The sequence below is a fragment of the Aquarana catesbeiana genome, linkage group LG04, assembly GCF_042186555.1.
Source record: "Aquarana catesbeiana isolate 2022-GZ linkage group LG04, ASM4218655v1, whole genome shotgun sequence".
In the NCBI taxonomy this organism is placed as follows: Eukaryota; Metazoa; Chordata; class Amphibia; order Anura; family Ranidae; genus Aquarana; species Aquarana catesbeiana.
The window spans coordinates 249,271,232-249,294,979 of NC_133327.1; the positions used below are offsets into that span (position 1 = coordinate 249,271,232).

General features: G+C 42.0%; 1 protein-coding gene across 1 annotated transcript in view; it reads right to left on the bottom strand.

The window, feature by feature from the left end:
- LOC141141225 (IgGFc-binding protein-like) overlaps positions 1 to 23,748 on the bottom strand; it is a gene marked incomplete in the record, with an annotated part of 83,991 nt that overhangs the window by 1,220 nt on the left and 59,023 nt on the right. Inside the window, 10 exon segments of the mRNA XM_073628910.1 lie at positions 219 to 318; positions 7,098 to 7,235; positions 7,461 to 7,599; positions 9,809 to 10,008; positions 10,138 to 10,268; positions 10,352 to 10,531; positions 11,638 to 11,806; positions 14,633 to 14,762; positions 21,343 to 21,593; positions 23,613 to 23,748. Coding sequence (XP_073485011.1) covers positions 219 to 318; positions 7,098 to 7,235; positions 7,461 to 7,599; positions 9,809 to 10,008; positions 10,138 to 10,268; positions 10,352 to 10,531; positions 11,638 to 11,806; positions 14,633 to 14,762; positions 21,343 to 21,593; positions 23,613 to 23,748 — 1,574 coding nt within the window.

The window sequence follows — 23,748 nt, forward strand, 5'->3', positions numbered from 1 at the left end:
CGAGAGTCGAAGCTGCTACTTGTGGTAAGTGTGAATCAATTGGAACTAGAAGCTGTGGCAAGACTAGGCTCTAATAAACAACTCATTTCATGTTTTTAAATATATCAATCGGTTTGTGCAGTGTTAGCTTAACCAGACATGCAGGAAAAAAGTATATATGTACCAGATACACTATACTTGCTTATATAATCTCCTGTGTATGGAAAAAATATACATACTTGGATTTCAAGTAGAAGTATGCAGCAATAATAAACACAAAGCTGATGACGAAGACTCCAAGAACGACACCAATCACAATGTATATAACTGTGTTGTTAACTAGAAGCAAGAAAAAAAGGAAACATTTATTAGAATGGGGCAATTTTAACAATACCAAATTTATTTTCAAAGTAATACAAGACCTGAATGACGTCTAACCTTTACCCAATTAGCTAAAACATATATAATGATTAATGTAAAAAATATGATATAAAATTATAGCAAGCAATGGCGGCTGGTGCTCAAAATGTTTGGGGCGGGGGGGGGGGGGGGGCGCAAACAAACTAAAAAATTCTGAAACATACTGAAAAAAAAACATCAAATGCACTGTGCAATCAATTGCAGCCACTGCGCCCGTCAAATGCAGCCACTGTGCCCATCAATTGCAGCCACTGTGCCCATCAATTGCAGCCACTGCACCCATCAAATGCTGCCACTGTGCCCCTAAAAGGCAGCCACTGTGCCTGTCAAATGTCACCACTGTGCCCGTCAAATGCAGCCACTGTGCCTGTCAAATGCAGCCACTGTGCCTGTCAAATGCAGCCACTGTGTCCATCAAATGCTGCCACTGTGCCCATAAAATGCAGCCACTGTGCCAGTCAAATGCAGCCATTTGTGCCAATCAAATGCAGCCACTTGTGCCCATCAAATGCAGCCACTTGTGCCCATCAAATGCAGCCACTGTGTCCATTGATTGCAGCCACTGTGTCCATTAAATGCAGCTACTGTGCTCATCAAATGCCGCCACTGTGTCCATCAAATGCAGCCACTGTGTCCGTCAAATGTCACCATTGTGCCTAACAAATGCAGCCACTGTGCCCGTCAAATGCAGCCACTGTGTCCATCAAATGCTTTCACTTGTGCCCATCCAATGGAGCCACTTGTGCCCATCAAATGCAACCACTGTGCCCATCAATTGCAGCCACTGTGCCCATTAAATGCAGCTACTCTGCCCATCAAATGCTGCCACTGTGCCCGTCAAATGCAGCCACTGTGTCCGTCAAATGTCACCTCTGTGCCCATCAAATGCAGCCACTGTGCCCATCAAATGCAGCCACTGTCCCCATCAAATGCAGCCACTTGTGCCTGTGAAATGCAGCCACTGTGCCCGTCAAATGCAGCCACTTGTGCCCGTCAAATGCAGCCACTTGTGCCAATCAAATGCAGCCACTTGTGCCCATCAAATGCAGCCACTGTGCCCATCGATTGCAGCCACTGTGTCCATCAAATGCAGCCACTGTGTCCGTCAAATGTCACCACTGTGCCTAACAAATGCAGCCACTGTGCCCGTCAAATGCAGCCACTGTGTCCATCAAATGCTGTCACTTGTGCCCATCAAATACAGCCACTTGTGCCCATCAAATGCAGCCACTGTGCCCATCAATTGCAGCCACTGTGCCCATTAAATGCAGCTACTGTGCCCATCAAATGCCGCCACTGTGCCCGTCAAATGCAGCCACTGTGTCCGTCAAATGTCACCTCTGTGCCCATCAAATGCACCCACTGTGCCCATCAAATGCAGCCACTTGTGCCTGTGAAATGCAGCCACTGTGCCCGTCAAATGCAGCCACTGTGCCTGTCAAATGCAGCCACTGTGCCTGTCAAATGCAGCCACTGTGTCCATCAAATGCTACCACTGTGCCCATAAAATGCAGCCACTGTGCCAATCAAATGCAGCCACTTGTGCCAATCAAATGCAGCCACTTGTGCCCATCAAATGCAGCCACTTGTGCCCATCAAATGCAGCCACTGTGTCCATTGATTGCAGCCACTGTGTCCATTAAATGCAGCTACTGTGCCCATCAAATTCCACCACTGTGTCCGTCAAATGCAGCCACTGTGTCCGTCAAATGTCACCATTGTGCCTAACAAATGCAGCCACTGTGCCCGTCAAATGCAGCCACTGTGTCCATCAAATGCAGCCACTGTGCCTGTCAAATGCAGCCACTGTGCCTGTCAAATGCAGCCACTGTGTCCATCAAATGCTACCACTGTGCCCATAAAATGCAGCCACTGTGCCAATCAAATGCAGCCACTTGTGCCAATCAAATGCAGCCACTTGTGCCCATCAAATGCAGCCACTTGTGCCCATCAAATGCAGCCACTGTGTCCATTGATTGCAGCCACTGTGTCCATTAAATGCAGCTACTGTGCCCATCAAATTCCACCACTGTGTCCGTCAAATGCAGCCACTGTGTCCGTCAAATGTCACCATTGTGCCTAACAAATGCAGCCACTGTGCCCGTCAAATGCAGTCACTGTGTCCATCAAATGCTGTCACTTGTGCCCATCAAATGCAGCCACTTGTGCCCATCAAATGCAACCACTGTGCCCATCAATTGCAGCCACTGTGCCCATTAAATGCAGCTACTCTGCCCATTAAATGCCGACACCGTGCCCATCAAATGCAGCCACTGTGTCCGTCAAATGTCACCTCTGTGCCCATCAAATGCAGCCACTGTGCCCATCAAATGCAGCCACTGTGCCCATCAAATGCAGCCACTTGTGCCTGTGAAATGCAGCCACTGTGCCCGTCAAATGCAGCCACTTGTGCCCGTCAAATGCAGCCACTTGTGCCAATCAAATGCAGCCACTTGTGCCCATCAAATGCAGCCACTGTGCCCATCGATTGCAGCCACTGTGCCCATTAAATGCAGCTACTGTGCCCATCAAATGCCGCCACTGTGTCCATAAAATGCAGCCACTGTGTCCGTCAAATGTCACCACTGTGCCTAACAAATGCAGCCACTGTGCCCGTCAAATGCAGCCACTGTGTCCATCAAATGCTGTCACTTGTGCCCATCAAATGCAGCCACTTGTGCCCATCAAATGCAGCCACTGTGCCCATCAATTGCAGCCACTGTGCCCATTAAATGCAGCTACTGTGCCCATCAAATGCCGCCACTGTGCCCGTCAAATGCAGCCACTGTGCCTGTCAAATGTCACCACTGTGCCCATCAAATGCAGCCACTGTGCCCATCAAATGCAGCCACTGTGCCCGTCAAATGCAGCCACTTGTGCCTGTGAAATGCAGCCACTGTGCCCATCAAATGCAGCCACTTGTGCCTGTGAAATGCAGCCACTGTGCCCGTCAAATGCAGCCACTTGTGCACATCAAATGCAGCCACTTGTGCCTGTCAAATGCAGCCACTTGTGCCCATAAAATGCAGCCACTTTTGCCCCATCAAATGCAGCCTATTTTTCACCATCAAATGCAGCCACTTGTGCCCATCAAATGCAGCCACTGTGACCTCCCCACCCACACTCTCGCTTGCTGACTGCCCAGCACTTACCCCATCTTGGTGGGGGATCAGGCAGCGGGTGACGGCAGTGAGCTGTGGGATGAGCAGCGGGTCAGGCGGCGGCTCCTGAGTCCTCCATTTGCCTCTTTTTCCTTCCTGCTAGGCATTCAATTGGAGCGCCTGTTCCTTCAGCCAATCAGGTGATGGGTATTAGACCCGCGCCTCCTGATTGGCTGAAAGGCGGTTCAGTGTTAGAAAAGTGAATATTCATGCACTTTTCTAACACACTTGGGTGTGCTCCGAGCGCGATGCTCTGTGCTCCGAATCTACCTTTTTTGAAGCCTATTAGAGCCTATGGCTCTAATCAGGTGCTTAAAAAAAACCCTGCTGCTGTAATTCAGGCGCCCGGCGTCTGAAAAGAGGCCAGATGTCTGAATAAGGGGTGGCTACAGTGGCCATGAATACACAGAGGGGGTGGCGCAGGGGGTGGCACAGGGGTGGCGCAGGGATGGACTGGCTATCGGGACTACCGGGAGATACCCAGTGGGCCGATTTGGCTCAGTGGGCCAGTTTCAGAGACAGGGGAGGAGAGAGAGATACACAGCGCCAAATGTAGCATTAGGACAACTTTTATTCCGCTTAAAGAACGTTACTGACAAAGTTAGTAGGGGAAAAGGCATTGAAACACTGTGCAAGAGTCCAGGCTTGTCATCAAGTTGAATTAGGAGCCGCCACCGGGAACCTAACGGGCCAGTAGATGCAGAGCTCATCGGTGTGTACTACTACTTCCTGGTGGTGGAGGAATGATGGCCTAAAGGATGCATCACCTCCCACATCTTGCATCATTTCTGGATGATGACATCACGTCCGTCCCATCATGCGATCCACTGCTACCAGGAAGTAGTAGTACACACCATTGCTCTGCATCTACTGGCCCGATCGGTTCCCGGTGGCAGCTCCTAATTCAGATCGATGACAAGCCCGGACTCTTGCACAGTGTCTCAATGCCTTTCACCCTACTATCTTTGTCAGTAACCTTCTTTAAGTGGAATACAAGTTGTTTTAATGCTACATTTGGCGCTGTGTATCTCTCTCTCCTCCCCTGTCACGTTGTGTGTTGGGGGGTACAGAGCTGGGTTGGAGGTGCCCATCAAGTCCTGTAGTAGCACTGCATCTGGTGACAAGTGACTTGGCAGGTGACAGGCGACGGGGCTAGTGATATGCGGCATCTGGTGGCAGGCGATGGTGGCAATTGACATGCGGCACCTGGTGGCAGGCAACGTGGCAAGTGACATGCAGCATCTGGTGGCAGGCAACGTGGCAAGTGACAAGCTGCCTCTGCTGACAAGTGATGTGGCAAGTGACATTTTGCATCTGGTGGCAGGCAACGTGGCAAGTGACATGCAGCATCTGGTGGCAGGCGATGGTGGCAATTGACATGCGGCACCTGGTGGCAGGCAACGTGGCAAGTGACATGCAGCATCTGGTGGCAGGCGACATGGCAAGTGACAAGCTGCCTCTGCTGACAAGTGACGTGGCAAGTGACATTTTGCATCTGGTGGCGGGTAACGTGGCAAGTGACAGGCTGCATCTGGTGGCAGGCGATGGTGGCAAGTGACATGCGGCACCTGGTGGCAGGCAACGTGGCAAGTGACATGCAGCATCTGGTGGCAGGCGATGTGGCAAGTGACAAGCTGCCTCTGCTGACAAGTGCCATGGCAAGTGACACACTGCATCTGGTGGCAGGCGATGTGGCAAGTGACATGGCAGGTGACACACTCAGGGCTCCCACTGATTCTGCATTATGGTGAGTTGGATTATTTAATGTTATATTACAATGTAATAATAGAAATAATGCACTTCAATCATCCTGACACCATATCAACCACGGTGCCGAGAAGATTGAAGCGCCAACACCAGGTGTTTGGAGTAAAGTGGGTCGGTCTGGATGAAGTCCAGGGCCAAATTTTTGTCCCAGTCCAGCCCTGGGGTGGCGCGACAGAGGGGGTGGCGCCCGGGCGCTCCTAATGGACGCACCGCCACTGATAGCAACAATAATAATTTTCATTTTGTAAATAATAAAACAACTATCTCTCTATATTAAAATAATATAATATATTATATATATATATATATATATATATATATATATATATCTCTTTAACCCTTTCACTGTCAGATCTGTACGTCATACGAACCTGACAGCAGGGGCAGGGGTTTTTTACACATACTCAGTGTGTGTATAACTGACAAGTAGAATGCCGCCTGTCAGATGAAAGCAGTCTGGCACATCTGGTGGCATCAGATTGCTTTTACACCCCCTGGTAATGTGTGCCCCTGTCATGTATCTCTGGCTATGCTTGCCCATCTGTAAGTGCGGGACCAGCATAGTGGGTGTTACTGGGTAGGGGGGAGGGAGCTGAGTGGACACATATCTGCTCTCCTCTCCTCCTTGTTGCTGACCCAGAAGTGATGTGTTTGACGTCATTTCCGGGTCTCCGTGTCAGCTTCCCCAGCCAGCATGGCCCTGAAAGAATGTAATGCAATGCAATCTGCACAGTGGAGTACAGGGGAGACATCTGGGGTCTTTTAGACCCCAGATGTCTCATTAAAGTGAAGTTGCCCCCTATGTGATGAAAAAAAAGTTAAGTAAAAAAATGTATTTTAAATTGTAAAAAATTAAGGTTACTCCCAAGCATATAAAATTTCCTACCCCCAAAAAATTGAGACCCCCCCACCCCCACATATACACACATACAAACGTAAATGTACTCGTCGAGGGTGCCTGCGCATGAAAACACTGATTGCAATACACATGTTACATAATGCCATGCACGCCGGAGTGAGAATGATATTTCTACTACCAGACCACCTCTGTAACATTAAAGCTTAAACCAATGACCTATAGGGGGGTTTTAAAGTATCACCTATAGAAAATATAGGGTATTGAAGTTTGTTGCCATGACATGTTGGTTATCTATTTACTTTATGCAATCTCATCTTTTATATTTTACCCAAAAAATTGAGCAATTTATTGAACTTGTGTGCCCTAAAATTAACTTGAGTGTATTTTTTTACCAAAATTTTGTGTTTTTATTGCGATATTATCGTGTAACATAAAAAACTGGAACTACCACTAATTTATTCTATAAGTTATCTGCTTTCAGAAAATATATAACATTTTAGAGGTTTTATGCAATCTTCAGGCCTAAAATAATTTTTTAAGCGTGTGGAAAAAAATGTGATAACTAGTCTAGCAGTGAAAGGGTTAAAAGGTGCTTAGTCCAGTATGCGCAGTTATGGCCAGCAGACTGATTATATCTGTGCCAGACTAAAAGATGGATTGGTTACTACAGGTTATTGAGTATTACTGCTAATTGTACTATTTTATTAAATAGATTGTACTATTTTATTAGATAAGTGCCAATAATATTTCTTGGCACAGTGCAGAAGAGTTCTGGCCATCCAAAGCCAAATGCAAAATATTTTATTCAGAAAAGTGAAAGCTGTGACCTTATTTCATTAAAGCGACACAATTACTGCATACTCTATCCTAAAGATGTACATATTTGTGGCATAAACTAACTGATAACTTACTTTCAGTCTCCTCCTCACAGTAGGTCCCTTTGTGGGTGCTGGGGCACATACAGCGCATGCCATCAGTCGTATTGTCTGTTCCTGGCAATTCCACACAGGTACCACCATTCTCACAAGGATTTTCCAGACATGGGCTTGCTGTAATCACAACATACAATGTTAGAAAGTTGTACAATACATTCTGAAATGTTATTTCCCAAAGATCTATAGCTTTTGGTACTTCTGAAAGTCATTTGTGCCATTGTTGTTGCAAATTTCAGATTACTTGTAAAGTAAGCTTCACTATTTTGCACTGCGCAAATGTCATAAGTGGCCTATTTGTTTACTCCTAATTCTGATAAAAAGGATTAAAAGCCCACTTACGGATATAGCATCCACGAATCTGATTGGCTGTAGTACATTCCTCCCATTCTTTACACTGTATGTCCTCACAAACTACGGAGGAAGTATCTGCGCAAGTGCAGTTCTGTGAACAGTCATCTGTAATGAAGCGATCGCCAATCTGCAAGAAACAGATTAAATACAAAATGTTATTATATGCTTTTAACCACTTCAACCGCAGAAGGATTTACCCCCCCCCCAAAGACCAGGCCATTTTTTGGGTAATGGAACTGCATCGCTTTAACTGACAATTGCGCAGTCGCGCAATGCTGTACCCAAACAAAATTTACATCCTTTTTTCCCCACAAATAGAGCTTTCTTTTGGTGGTATTTGATCACCTCTGCAGTTTTTATTTTTTGTGCTATAAACAAACAAATTGCGACAATTTTGAAAAAAAGCAATATTTTTTACTTTATATTGATTGGTTTGCACAAAAGTTATCGCGTCTACAAACTATGGGATAGATTTGGGGACTTTTATTTTTTTATTGTTTTTACTAGTAATGGCAGCGATCTGCGATTTTTAGCGGCACTGCGACATTGGGGCAGACAAATCGGACCCCAAATGACACTTTTTGGGGACCAGTGACATTATTACATTGATCAGTGCTATAAAAATGCATTGATCAATGTAAAAATGACACTGGAAGGCAAGGGATTAACACTAGGGGGCGATCAAGGTGTTAACTGTGCTCCCTGGGTGTGTTCTAACTGTAGGGGGGATGGGCTCACTGGCAGCCAATCACTGGGACAGTAGATCTCTACATGTTCCCTGTCAGAACAGGGATATGCCTTGTTTACACTGGCAGATCCCCATTCTGTCACTGTACTAGGCGATTACGGGTCGCCGGCAGACATCAAGTCTGCCCGACCCCGGGCATGCTCCCACAGCATGCAGCGGGAGCAAGAGCACGCCGGTGGCGGCGCGCCCGCCCGCAACTGCGCCTGCGCGAGCCGTCGTACAGGTACGGCGATTCGCGCAGGGCTGCCAACCTGAGGCAGTATATCTGCGTGAGCTGGTCGGCAAGTGGTTAAAGTAAACAATACATTTGTTAGCCCTAAACTGACTTTCAAGGAGGCATTCCATGAAAAAATTATTCAAGTTACATAAGATTTAGAAATCTCTATAATATGTATAAGGTTATTCACATGAGTGTCTGGGGACATGTTGTTAAATGATTTGGTTCAGTAAATATAGCCTACACTTTATACATCAAGCAGTGAGGTTGGTTTACTAAAGGCAAAGAGGCTGTTCACTTTGCAAGGAAATTTGAACTTTGAAAGGAAAGTTGCACTCTGCATGAAAATTTTCCCCAGAGCTTAGTGAATGTGGTGAAATTTCATCTTGCAAAGAATACCCAATCACGTACAAGAAAAAAAAAAGTATTTCAATAGTTACAGGGGGTCACAAAGCCCAATATAATGTAGAATGGAAGAACATCAGGGGCATAGATTGTCAGCATTGAAACCTTGCAGAGAATTTTAGTGAATGCCCACTAAATAGTTAAAAACAAATATACAAGTCTGCACAAAAAGACATTGGAATTCAATAGAGCTGCTGCACAGCTTTTCTGGTGTTAATCCCACTTGATAATGTATTGCGCTAAATTCATGACGCTTTTATGACACTTTTGGTTCTGACAGCGATTCGTGTACCAAATTAAGGTAGTTCTAAAATGCTCCACTTTTATATTGTGTCTCATTTAACGGGCCGAATTCAAAAGTGGAGCTAATTAAGGTAAAATCCCTTTTGGCGTACGGAGAGAAAAATGGCTCAGACAGATTTTGCAAAAGTGTCTTTCATGCAGGGTGGAGCTCAGAACCATGGTCAGGTTATTACTAAAAGCCCAGCACACACCTGACCAATCAGTACTCTGGCCATTCTGGATCCAGGTTTGGAGATTTTATCCCACCCAGATCACTTTGAAATCTCAAGGCTCCAGGTCCCAAAATAAACGAATAAAACACTGAGGAAGCCAGTTTCCTCTTCATATCTCAAGCTCCCTGGAGCCCCTCAACCCATCCGGGTTGAGAATTCGGGTCACAACCTCCTTCTAGACCCTGCAAGGGCAGCGCTCTGCCACAACAGGTATATGAAATATGTGCATTCTTCACCATTTTTTGAATGCATGAGAAAAACTTTTGCAAAATATGTTTGCCAATCTTTATAAATCCAGAGATTTTGGTTACTGCTACGTGTTACTGCTATCTTGCCAAAACAGACTATATATCTACCAAAATCTTAGTTTATGTTTAGCTTTAGTAAATTTAATCAGTGCAACACAGCAATGTTATTTAAATATGAATAATCTAAATATGAGTGTTATTACCATGTAGTATTTATTGAGGTAAGTACAGCCACAATCTTTGTATGGCACACAGTCAAATCCACTGAGTATGTATCCAGGCTCACACTGGCATCCTTCATAGCATGGTGCCTCACATTCAGACTCTGATGCCATGTTGCTACAGGATGCAGGACAGGCACTTGTGCAGTCCTTGTAAATGCTGTTAGCAGTGCAGGTCAAAGCTGATTGAAAAAAAAATAAAGGAGTTATAAATATGGAATGTTTATTATACCCTGCGTAGAAGGAATCTGTGGAGAGGTATACCTTGAGTGGTAGGAATATTAAGGAAGTATGCATACATAAATACTTACCACAGCCAGTCTTTTCTCTCCAGCCATCAATGTTGGTTCCATTTTGCTGGCAGGCATATGCGTACTGCCCAAGGTTAATACATAGCAAATCTTGGCTTTGGAACTCAGCACATGTGTCAAAGATACAGTCCCTTTAAATGTAATTATAACGGTTATCAGTGATGAACACAATCAATAAAATATTATATTAGGCAAATATACACAAACAACTTACACAATGAAATCCTCTGGTGGCACAAATGGAATACAGTTTCTAAATGGTCCAAGAGGGTCTCTCATAACTCCACAGAATGAAGAGCTGTTCACAAAAGTCAGGCCTGATGTTGAACAGGCAAAATTGTCTCCTGTGTTTAATATGATATCTTCTTCTTCTAATGGCATCACAGCAGCACGTCTGCAAAAAAATAAGTTTGTATGATTTTGTTTTACAAGAAAAAAATTATATTTATTTTAGTTAAGGGCAAAGGAAGGCTTTTTCTCAAAACATTTTTTTAAAATGTAAGCTTATCCATCAAAATCTGTTAACAGTTAAGTGCATGAATGGCTTACTATTGTTCTAATTAGTAGGTAATGTTGCTTTGCAGTCAGCCCCCAAGAGTTCTGTATTTCACTAGAGCAAGTAGCACCATCCTTATATGACATATCACTTAAACAGGGTGGATGCAGCCTGTCCATCAGTCCACCACTCTGTGATATCACTGTCAAGCTCCACTGCCTGCCTGTAAATCAGGTGAGACTGTGGCGCACCCTGGCAGGTGAGAGAATGAGAAGTTACATCACAGAGCAAGGATGGCTGGAGGAAGAACGGGGTGCTGAAATTTGCATATTTGCAAATTTAAGGCAGTTCTCAGTTCTTAGATTTGGAACAGTGCATTTTTGCATAGACTAATAAAGATACTTGGTCTGTACTACCTGATAGATAGATTAGATGGTGATATGTGTACTTTTAGAAACTATTGCTACTTATTGTATATACTCGAGTATAGGCCGACCCGAATATAAGCTGAGGCACCTAATTTTAACACAAAAAACTGGGAAAATTTATTGACTCGAGTATAATGCCGCGTACACATGAGCGGACTTTACGGCAGACTTTGCCCGGCGGACTTTTCGACGTACTTTATGACGGACTTTCTGAATGAACAGACTTGCAGGCAACAAGTACTGCAGGCAAAGTAAACATAATAAAAAATTGCTAAAAGAAAGTTTGCATGTCTCTTCAGCCAAAAAAATCTACCTCCTGGCACCTTATTTGAGAAGTTTGTTTCCACTTCATAAAATATTTTTTTATTAAAGCAAAGATAGACTTCAGTACACTGTATTTGCAGATTTTAGTTTTTTTTATCATTGAAATTTTAAAATCAAAATGTTGTCATTATTCATTATATTAAAGCACAAACATTCTAAATAATTCAAATACAGATTTATACTTTTGAGACATACAGTGTGATAGAAAACTAAACTTCAGCATCATTCAATAACTCCACAAGTATTACATACCTGACTTTAGTAGCTGGCTTAAGTGACTTAATATTCCAACTTTCACCAAATGTATTCACATCACTAATCAGTCTGCCGTCAGGATTGGTAAAATCATTTGATGTTCGTCCATCATAGTTGCCACAAAGCCCCTGAAGCAGACTTTGGTAGCCACTTGGTACAATAATTTCTAATTTAAAAATAGCAAAACAAATGGAAAACATGTTCATTACTGTTATATAAACTCTTGTCTCTGTATTATAATCTAAACTTGAACCACATTTTTTTAAAAATTACAAAAATGAATCATCATGCAGTCAATATTTAATGAATCTTGAACCATGCCATAAATAATCCCCCTTTTTAACAAGTACATACAGCAAACCTTAATGATAACAGTTATCATTTCTTACTTTCACATTTTAACATAACAGACCTTTTGGTTGCAACTGTATGTATATCAACAAATATAGGCTGTGCTTCAATGTGTTCCTTCCAGAAATGGCTATTTACTGTTTTATTGAATGCCATGAAACAAACTGCAACATCAGGCTGTGTGTGCAGGCTAAATGCACTGCAATCTCGCAGTGCATTATAGGGCGTTCAATGGTCGCTTGAATTTTCCGCAAACGCCCCATATGTTCGGTTCGTTTTAGAACAAACGAACACCCGATGTTCGAGTCAAACCTACGTTCGACTCGAACCGCTGGCTCATCTCTAGTTGTTAGTTGTTAGTCAGTAGAAAATACTCTGTGTCTGTGTGCATGCCACCATTGGCAACAATGACATGTTCAGCAGTGGCAACATATACAGTAACTCATCTTTTTCAAAATGGCACTGGGGTATGTTAGGTTACTTCTCCACAAGCTTTAAAAGGGAGCACATGGTAGACTTTTCTGAGTCAAACAACTCAATATACACATCTGTGTTTGCTGAACTTTGAATTTCTTGTGCTGGAAGTAATGTAGCATGCAGACTTTGGATCACACCACCCCAATAGCTCACACTGACTCAACAAGAAATAAGTTCAAAATTAAGTTGTATTGTGGGCAGAACTCTGTTTCTGCATTCAGCATCTATAGTGACGGAGCTCCATATTTTCAGTTTACTTGCAAATAGTGCTTAGGGGAGTTAAATTTATACTGTTATTCTATTCGCACCTATTATTGATTTCAGCTGTTTTCAAAGAAAATGACTATGATTTTTTTTTTTTATATATCTGTGTTGTTCAAAGATATCATGTAGAGTTGAACAAAATGCACCGATTTATTTACAACATACAAATAATTAACACACACAAGCGCCAGTTTGGTCAGGAGTGGAATAATTTACTGTCTGAGCTTGCATAATGGACAAATAATGCTAACTATGGGCTTCCCATGGTGTACAGCCATGTCACATACTTGCCGATCAGCTCCTGTACATATACGTCGGCACTTTAAAGATGATATCTTGGTAATGGCAGCAGCTGCTGCCACAACTGAGGTATTCATCTCTTCAGGAGCCAGTCATGTTTATGATAATAGTGGTCTCTGCAGCAGATTCGCCACAAGATCACCATTATTGGCAGCTCTCCCGCACCCTCCGCCACTTACCGGAGCCGTCGGCAGTGGCAGAGGCGATCGGGACCTGTCCATGGCCGGGTATGGAGACGAGTGAGGGGAAGATGGCCCCCACCCATCTCCCTACCATAGCAGGGTGGAAGCGACATCATAACGTCACTTCCGCCCATACGTCTTAAAGGGCCATTTTTTCAAAGTCATTTTTTCAAATAACATTTTTTTTTTATGATTGCATTTAAGTCCAAATATGAGATCTGAGGACTTTTTGACCCCAGATCTCATATTTAAGAGAACCTGTCATGCTTTTTTCTATTACAAGGGATGTTTACATTCCGTGTAATAGGAAAAAAGTGACCCATTTAAAAAAAAAAAAAAAAAACAGTGAAAAAAATAAATAAAATCAAGTAAAATAAATAACATTTTTTTTTTTTTTTTAAAGCGCCCTGTCCCGACGAGCTTGCTCGCAGAAGCGAACGCATACCTGAGTAGCGCCTGCATATGAAAATGGTGGTCAAACCACACATGTGGAGTGCGAGCAATAATTCTAGCCCTAGACCTCCTCTGAAACTCAAAACATGCAACCTGTAGAATTTTTTAAACGTCGCCTACGGAGATTTTTAAGGGTAAAAGTTTGACGCCATTCCACGAGCGGACGCAACTTTGAAGCATGACATGTTGGGTATCAATTTAATTTGTGTAACATTATCTTTCACAATATAAAAAAAATTGGGCTAACTTTACTGTTGTCTTATTTTTTTATTCAAAAAAGTGAATTTTTTCCAAAAAAGTGCGCTTGTAAGACCACTGCGCAAATACGGTGTGAAAAAAAGTATTGCAATGACCGCCACTTTATTCTGTAGGGTTTTAGAAAAAAAAACTATATATATAATGTTTGGGGGTCCTAAGAAATTTTCTAGCAAAAAAACTGTTTTAAACTTGTAAACACCAAAATCTCAAAACGAGGCTAGTCCTTAAGTGGTGCAATGAACACCTTTACTAGTTCACCTAAGAATAGAAGACAAAAATAAAAACCAAGGTTGAAATGAAACAAGTATAAACCAATTTTGGCAGATTATGAATATCTGAGTTGGAATGACCTATCAATTGTAATTAATCCTTGCAAAAGTAGATATGACTTTAGCATGTCAGTGTTGCGCCATATTCTGTCCTGATACAGAGGCAACAAAGCAACTCTGGCAAATTTTGCTATATAAACCGAGGATAATTTAAAAAATATAGATAGATAGATACGTAGATAGATAGATAGATAGATAGATGGATAGATAGATAGATAGATAGATAGATAGATAGATAGATAGATAGATAGATAGATAGATAGATAGATAGATAGATAGATAGATAGATAGATAGATAGATAGATAGATAGATAGATAGATAGATAGATAGATAGATAGATAGATAGATACTACACTGTTTTGTTATATATACAGTACCTGCATTTTCCTTGCCATCAAAGCTGATAGAAAAACCAAAATCAGTTTCCATGTAGATTCTTGTTGGCCTCTGATAGATGTATATTCCTTCATGTGGACGAACAGGAGGTACTGTTTTCACACCATTAAGCTACAAAGAAGTGTAAAGATGTCAATATAAAGTAACAATTCTCAAACAAAATCTCCAAATGTAAATGTTTTAACAGTGTTATTATTAACATAAAAAATCTAAATGTTTCCAAAGCATAATGGTTACTATAAATTATACAAATACATGCTTTGATGCTTTTATATTTGGTAATAGTGTCTCTGAGTTGGACAAAAATAAATCTTTACAAAATACTAAACAGGGTGTGTGTCAAGCTATAACGGAGCTGACAAAAAATGTATTGCAGTGTAACATACAGCTTGTAGCATGTAGTGTGAGGGATCATGTATAAATGAACAAATTCTGAAATAAGGGCAAGGCTTCCTAAGATGTTGTTTAAGCTTATGATCTTTGCTTTTTATGTAGCTTTTTAACAGGCCTTCATTTAAAATTAAATTAATCTGTGTTGCTGCGATTGCAGTAATCAGTTGGACATATTTAAAGAGAATGCAATGCAATTTTAAGCAGGCCAATCAAGCCAACATTATCCAAGCAGGCCGACATTAAACTTAAATTCTTTTCAACTCAACTTAGTGTTTGACCATATCACAGGCTCACTGGCAAGTGAAAACATTCTTCAACGATATGTAATATATTCAAACCCATCATCCCTACACAGTAAAACCTTGGATTGTGAGCATAATTCATTCCAGAACCATGCTTATAATGCAAGGCACTCGTATATCAAAGCAAATTTCCCCATAAGAAATAATGGAAACTCAGATGATTCGTTCCACAACTATTTATTCATATAAAAATGATTACAGCAATACAAAATACAGCATAAAGAGTACTGTAAAAATAAAACAAATTAACCTGTACTTCGGGAGCTACAGAATATAAAAGAAAAGAGTGGTGGTTCACACTGCCATAACCTCAAAGTCAGCACGACTTTGCCAGGCAACTTCAAAGCAACTTCAGGGAAAGCCTGTGTAATCTTCCTGTAATGTTGGATCCAAATCACATCAATTAACCACTTATCAACCGACTCACGTCGATATAAGTCGGCAAAGTGGCATGGTTGCGCAAAACGATGTACCCGTACGTCGCTCTGTCATTGGCAGCTAGCGGGCGCATGCCTGCCGCGCCACGCGAGAGTGTGCCCACGGGTCCTGCAGACTCAATGTCCACCAGTGGCCCGCGATTGTGGCACGGAGAGGCAGAACGGCATTTCCCTGTTCTGCTTAGCAACATGACAGGGATCTACTGCTCCCAGTGATCGGGAGCAGTGATCTCTGTCATGTTCTAGTGAGCCCATCCCCCCTACAGTTAGAACACACTGAGAGAACACACTTAACCTCTTGATCGCCCCCTAGTGTTTAACCCCTTCCCTGCCAGTGCCATTTACACAGTAATCAGTGGATTTTTATAGCACTGATCGCTGCATAAATGTCAATGGTTCCAAAAAAGTGTCAAAAGTGTCCAATCTGTCCGTCGCAATGTCGCAGTCATGATAAAAATCACAGATCACTGCCATTACTGATAAAAAAAAAATTATAATAAAAATGACATAAATCTATCCCCATTAGACGCGATACCTTTTGAGCAAACAAAATCAATATACGCTTATTGCAAAAAAAAAAATTACCAAAAGTATGTAGAAGAAAACATATTGGCCTAAACTGAGGAAGAAATTTGTTTTTTATATTTTTTTGGGGATATTTATTATAGCAAATATTAAAAAATATTGCTTTTTTTTTTAAATTGTCGCTCTTATAGCACAAAAAATAAAAACCGCAGAGGTGATCAAATACCACCAAAAGAAAGCTCTATTTGTGGGAAAAAAGGACGTAAATTTTGTTTTGGTACAACGCTGCACGATCTCGCAATTGTCAGTTAAAGTGACGCAGTGCCGTATCGCAAAAAAGGGCTTGATCAGGAAGGGGGTAAATCCTTCTGGGGCTGAAGTGGTTAAGATAAGGATCTGACATTGATTGGTTGGTTAGAAGTCGCCTTGAAGTAGTACAGGAGCCTTTTCTAAAGTCGGAGCAACTTCAGTAGTACTAATTAAGACAGCTTTCATTGACTAAAATTCAACTGGATTTCACATGTCACGCAACTTGGATTCTCACAAGTTGGATCCCAAGTTGCGGCAATGTGAACTGAGCCTTATACTCAGTACGCTCCATTGAGTGACATTGGTGAAACCAGTCAGGGTCCAGTATTGCTGGAGCTGAGGGACTCTCCTAGCTACTGGGGGAAGAACTCCTCCAGTGAGAGTGGGGGGGCAGCAAAGGGAAAGGAAAGACAGATTCTGGTGGTAGGGGACTTCTTAGAAGGACAGAGAGGGCAATGTGTAACCAAGACCTGATGCGCCGAACAGTATGTTGTCTACCGGGCGCTCGGGTTCGGCACATCACGGATCTTGTGGACAGATTACTGGGAGGGGCTGGGGAAGACCCAGCTGTCATGGTGCACGTTGGCACCAATGACAAAGTCAGAGGCAGATGGAGTGTCCTAAAGAACGATTTTAGGGACTTAGGAGCTAAATTGAGGAAAAGGACCTCCAAGGTAGTATTCTCAGGAATACTACCGGTACATCGAGCCACACCAGAAAGGCAGAGGAAGATTAGGGAAGTAAACAAGTGGCTGAAGAGCTGGTATAGTAAGGAGGGGTTTGGGTTCCTGGAGGACTGGGCCGACTTCTCAGTCGGTAACCGGTACTATAGAAGGGACGGACTGCACCTAAATGAGGAGGGTGCAGATCTGCTGGGAATGAAGATGGCCAAAAAGTTAGAGGGGTTCTTAAACTAGGCGATGGGGGGAGGGTCCAGAGGCAGAGATAGCCAGTGTGGAAGATATTCCGGAGGGTAGTATTGGGGGCATTTGTGGTAGGTTAACCAAAGCACAAAAACCCAAGGTGAGTATAGTAGCAAGTCCTAGTTGCAATCTCGAAACACCCAATACGAGGACAATATGCGACCGGTCTAAACTATGTGGCATGTTTACCAATGCCAGGAGCATGGCGGACAAGATGGGTGAACTAGAGATACTGTTGTACGAGGAGGATTTGGATTTTGTGGGAATTTCAGAGACCTGGTTCAACAGCTCTCATGATTGGCTGGCAAACATTCAAGGGTATACATATATACATATATATATCCGCAAGGATAGAGAGGGTAAAAAAGGGGAAGGGGTATGCCTATATATCAAGAATAATGTACAAGTGAATGTGAGAGATGACATCACTGAGGGAGCTAGAGAGGAGGTGGAATCCTTAAGGGTAGAACTCCAAAGGGATGAAGCTAAGGGGAAAATAATACTGGGAGTATGCTATAGGCCCCCCTAACCTGAGGGAGGAAGTGGAAACAGATCTCCTATCACAAATTGGATTAGCAGCAAGCATGGGAAGTGTTATCATAATGGGGGATTTTAATTATCCAGACATAGACTGGGCGGAGGGAACCGCACATTCATTTAAGGCTCGCCAGTTCCTTAATGTCTTGCAGGACAATTTTATGGGTCAGATGGTAGACGCACCAACTAGAAATAAAACATTACTGAATCTACTGATTACCAACAATACAGACCTGATCACGGATGTGGAAATACGGGGCAATTTAGGTAACAGTGATCACAGGTCAATTAGTTTCAGTATAAATCACACAAATAGGAAACATAAAGGGAATACAAAGATACTGAATTTCAAAAGAGCCAACTTCCCTAAACTACAAACCTTGCTAAAAGGCATAAATTGGGATAAAATATTAGGAACAAAGAATACGGAGGAGAGATGGGTTTGCTTTAAGAGCATATTAAATAAGGGTATTAGCCAATGTATCCTATTGGGTAATAAATTTAAAAGAGCGAACAAAAGTCCTGGATGGCTTAACTCCAATGTAAAAATGCATATAAAAGCAAAGGAGAAGGCCTTCAAAAAATACAAGGTTGAGGGATCATCCTCAGCATTCAGACTTTATAAAGAATGCAACAAGAAATGTAAGGGTGCAATAAGGACGGCTAAGATAGAACATGAAAGACACATAGGGGAGGAGAGCAAAAAAAAATCCCAAGAAATTCTTTAAGTATGTAAACAGTAAAAAAGGGAGGACAGACCATATTGGCCCCATAAAGAATGAGGAAGGACATCTGGTTACAAAGGATGGGGAGATGGCGAAGGTATTGAATTTATTCTTCTCAGTCTTCACGAGTGAATCAGGGGGCTTCAGTAACCAAAACTGCAGTGTTTATCCTCATGACACAACACAGGAAGCACCTCCATGGTTAACAGAGGACAGAATTAAAATTAGACTTGAGAAACTTAACATTAATAAATCACCGGGACCAGATGGCTTGCATCCGAGGGTACTTAGGGAACTCAGTCAAGTGATTGCCAGACCGTTGTTACTAATTTTTACAGATAGTCTACTGACTGGAATGGTGCCAGCTGATTGGAGAAAAGCCAATGTAGCACCAATATTTAAAAAGGGCCCAAAATACATCCCTGGGAATTACAGACCAGTTAGCCTAACATCAATAGTATGTAAACTCTTGGAGGGGATGATAAGGGAATATATACAAGATTTTAGTAATAAGAACGGTATCATTAGCAGTAATCAGCACGGATTCAAGAAGAATCGTTCTTGCCAAACCAATCTATTAACCTTCTATGAGGAGGTCAGTTGCCATCTAGATAAAGGAAGGCCCGTAGACGTGGTGTATCTGGATTTTGCAAAAGCATTTGACACAGGTCCCCATAAACGTTTACTGTGCAAAATAAGGTCCACTGGCATGGACCATAGGGTGAGTACATGGATTTAAAACTGGCTACAAGGGTGAGTTCAGAGGGTGGTGATAAATGGGGAGTACTCGGAATGGTCAGGGGTGGGTAGTGGGGTTCCCCAGGGTTCTGTGCTGGGACCAATCCTATTTAATTTGTTCATAAACGATCTGGAGGATGGGATAAACAGTTCAATCTCTGTATTTGCAGACGATACTAAACTAAGCAGGGCAATAACTTCTCCGCAGGATGTGGAAACCTTGCAAAAAGACCTGAACAAATTAATGGGGTGGGCGACTACATAGCAAATGAGGTTCAATGTAGAAAAATGTAAAATAATGCATTTGGGTGGCAAAAATATGAATGCAATCTATACACTGGGGGGAGAACCTCTGGGGGAATCTAGGATGTAAAAGGACCTGGGGGTCCTAGTAGATGACAGGCTCAGCAATGGCATGCAATGCCAAGCTGCTGCTAACAAAGCAAACAGAATATTGGCATGCATTAAAAAGGGGATCAACTCCAGAGATAAAACGATAATTCTCCCACTCTACAAGGCTCTGGTCCAGCCGCACCTGGAGTATGCTGTCCAGTTCTGGGCACCAGTCCTCAGGAAGTATGTACTGGAAATGGAGCGAGTACAAAGAAGGGCAACAAAGCTAATAAAGGGTCTGGAGGATCTTAGTTATGAGGAAAGGTTGTGAGCACTGAACTTATTCTCTCTGGAGAAGAGACGCTTAAGAGGGGATATGATTTCAATTTACAAATACCGTACTGGTGACCCCACAATAGGGATAAAACTTTTTCGCAGAAGAGAGTTTAACAAGACTCGTGGCCACTCATTAAAATTAGAAGAAAAGAGGTTTAACCTTAAACTACATAGAGGGTTCTTTACTGTAAGAGCGGCAAGGATGTGGAATTTCCTTCCACAGGCGGTGGTCTCAGCGGGGAGCATTGATAGCTTCAAGAAACCATTAGATAAGCACCTGAATGACTGCAACATACAGGGATATACAATGTAATACTGACACATAATCACACAAATAGGTTGGACTTGATGGACTTGTGTCTTTTTTCAACCTCACCCACTATGTAACTATATGTAACTACTTGTATTGCAAGACCTCGCTCGTTTATCAAGTTAAAATTTATTTTAAAAATTTGCTCGTCTTGAAAAAACATTCACAGACCAAGTTACTCGCAATCTAAGGTTTTATTTTATTAATGTTCCTCAGCAAGATGCTCCGAGCATATGTTATTAAATACCCTCCCTTTTGACAGCTAAAATCCTCAGCTCAGACTGACAGCTCAGATTCCCCACTAATAATCATGAACTAATCAGAGTGTTTCCCAATTATGAGATAATTATGTCTGTTATGATATAGTGATTATATGCAAGCTGGAGGATTCATTGACAAAGAAAGTCCTAAACTTGCTGATGGCACTGCAGATGTCACTGCAACCTGAAGGGGTGAAAACAATTACAGTTTTGAAAAAAAAATTAATTAAAAAAAATTAAAACATGTTATTATTATTTGCATTATTGCTCATATATCAGACTATAATAAAAAAGTACAGGGTTTTTATTAAAATAGGATGACAAATAAAAGCAATATATTGTGAAAAAAATTATCACTATAATATATGATAATATATTATTATTTAGGTGCAAATTAGTCATACAGTTACATTTTACATCCAAGTTAACTGAGCCCTGCTGATGCTGTTATATTTGGCCAAGGCATCAATGACCTTTGGTGAAGAAAGTGTTAAGTCTATGTATTATGGTTATGTACATGTTAATGTTGTACGTAAACTCATCACCAATAGTTTTACACTTACCACTAATATCCTGTTTTGTCTGAATAATATGACTTGATTGTAAACTTCAATTCGCAGCTCTTTCAATAAACTGAATTTACTGAATAAGAACATGGGCTCATTTTTGCCTTCAACGGTAAATGGCTCCATATAGTCAAATATAGAAGAAGAGGTCCGTGCCAACAGATAACTACTCTTGCCCTGGAAGTGATGGTTCAGGCCATCAAAGGTGCGATAATGTGGGTCACCCCCAATGGTACACCTAGAATAACCTGGAATAGGCATTTATAGTTAGACAATGCAGTAAATAATAAATCTTTTTAGGGAAATCACAATATGCAAATTTAACCAACACATATAAACCAAATATAAATTATCTATCACTCGTGTAGATTAAGTAAATTATATCTAGTTAGCTACCTTTGATTTATTTACTTCATATTTTGGTTGATTTTTGCACTTGCATTGCATGTTATGCATGTTATTTAATAAAACAGTTTATTTTGAACAAGAGGAACATTTTGAAACAATGTTAAAATATAGTTACAGTAACAAAACATAAAAGACTGCTGCAGGGTAACTCCACTTTCAAGAGAAAAAATATAGCAAACTAAAAAAAAAAAGAATATACTGTAGCATATATAACTGTGATACAAGCCATAGCGGGCTCCACTCACTAAAAGAGATTGCATGTGGTATTTAGGTGTCCAGGCACATTTTTTCTAAATATTGCTTGCAATCTTACAACTGTCAATTCACTATGCAGTTTTACTGTATTTACAGCAAAACACTTGGTAAATACCGCATGAAGAGGAGTTAAACTCAAAGTACCAAAGGAAATAAATAATTAAATGCATGCAGTAATTAAGTAGTGGTCCAGGCATTTGGTATTCGAATGCTGCTGCAAGACTCATCCACCTTACCAACCGTTCAGTGTCCTCCTCGCCTCTGTGCCAATCCTTGCACTGGCTTCCACTCACCCAACAAATACAATTCTAAGTACTAACAATAATTTACAAAGTCATCCATAAATCTGCCCCAACTGCATCACTTCCTGGTATCAAAATACCAACCAAGCCATTCTCTTCGGTCCTCCCAAGACCTCCTGCTCTCTAGCTCCCTTGTCACCTCCTCCCGTGCTTTCCTCCAGGATTTCTCCAGAGCTTCTCCCATCCTTTGGAACTCCCTACCCCAATATATCCAACTGTCCCCTAATCTACCCATCTTTAGACAATCCCTGAAAACCCTTCTCTTTAAAGAAGCCTATGCTGCTTCTAACTAATACACTGTTTTACTTTCTCCATCAGCTCATCCCCACAGCTATTACCTTTTGTATCAAATGACCATCCCTCTTAGATTGTAAGCTCTAACGAGCAGGAAAAAAAAACAAGGAGAGAGGCGCCTCTAAGAGTAGCAATTTGTACCACTTTAATTAGCACACAGTTTATGCACTCACATTTAGATGATGTATTATGAGCATGTCAGTCCCAACATGGATAAGTCCAGGTATCGCTCCTAATGACTGCTTCCTCATTCTGTGTCACTCAAGCGCCGTCTGTGAGAGCGTCGTAGATGGCGCCGGAGGGACACAGTTCTCAGTCATTAGGAGCAGCACCTGGACTTATCCATGTTGGGACTGACATGCTCATAATACATCATCTAAATGTGAGTGCATAAACTGTATGCTAATTAAAGTGGTACAAACGTCTACTCTTAGATGAACCTCTCTCCTTGTTTTTTCTCTGCAGTTTGGGCGTGGCCATGAAAATCCACTGGTATGATGTGAACCTAGAAGGTTAGTATTGGCAGGGACTGAAACCAGGGTGCCCATATGTCATTGGGGGCCGGGAGTAGGTTCTCCCCAAGAAAACCGGAAGGGGGCACTATCTGGTAGGGATGGGGCTGCACTGGTCTGGTCGAAGGCAGGGTCCTGAAAGAAGCCCGTGGTGTAAGTGCCCCTGGAGTTGCAGTCCAGGGATGCTATAAATCTCACTCTGAGTGAGGGTCACTTTGAGTTTACTGGCACCAAGGCCACTGCACTACCACACTTTTTTCACACCTGCCTCTAGGGCTGAGCCTTTTGGCTAGGACCAGAGGATTTTTTTATTCCTGGCAGGAATTTCTATTTGTTTATTTATTTCTTCTGGGTATTAAAAATGAGCACAGCTACAATTTATTGAGTGAAGATTCTCAACCCCTTTAGTAAATCAGTGCGATACAGAACCCAGTTAGCTGATGATATCATGCACACCTGAATGTCAGTTGATAAATCTTATGCTGCAAACACTCACCTGTTGGTTTACAGTTGTATTTGCCATTTTTGCTTACACTGCAGATTCCAAAAGGACAGCTGAATGATTTGCATTGGATTACATTGCCCGCCTTACATTCACATTTCTGAGTGCAGTGAGGTGTAATCCAGGTTTC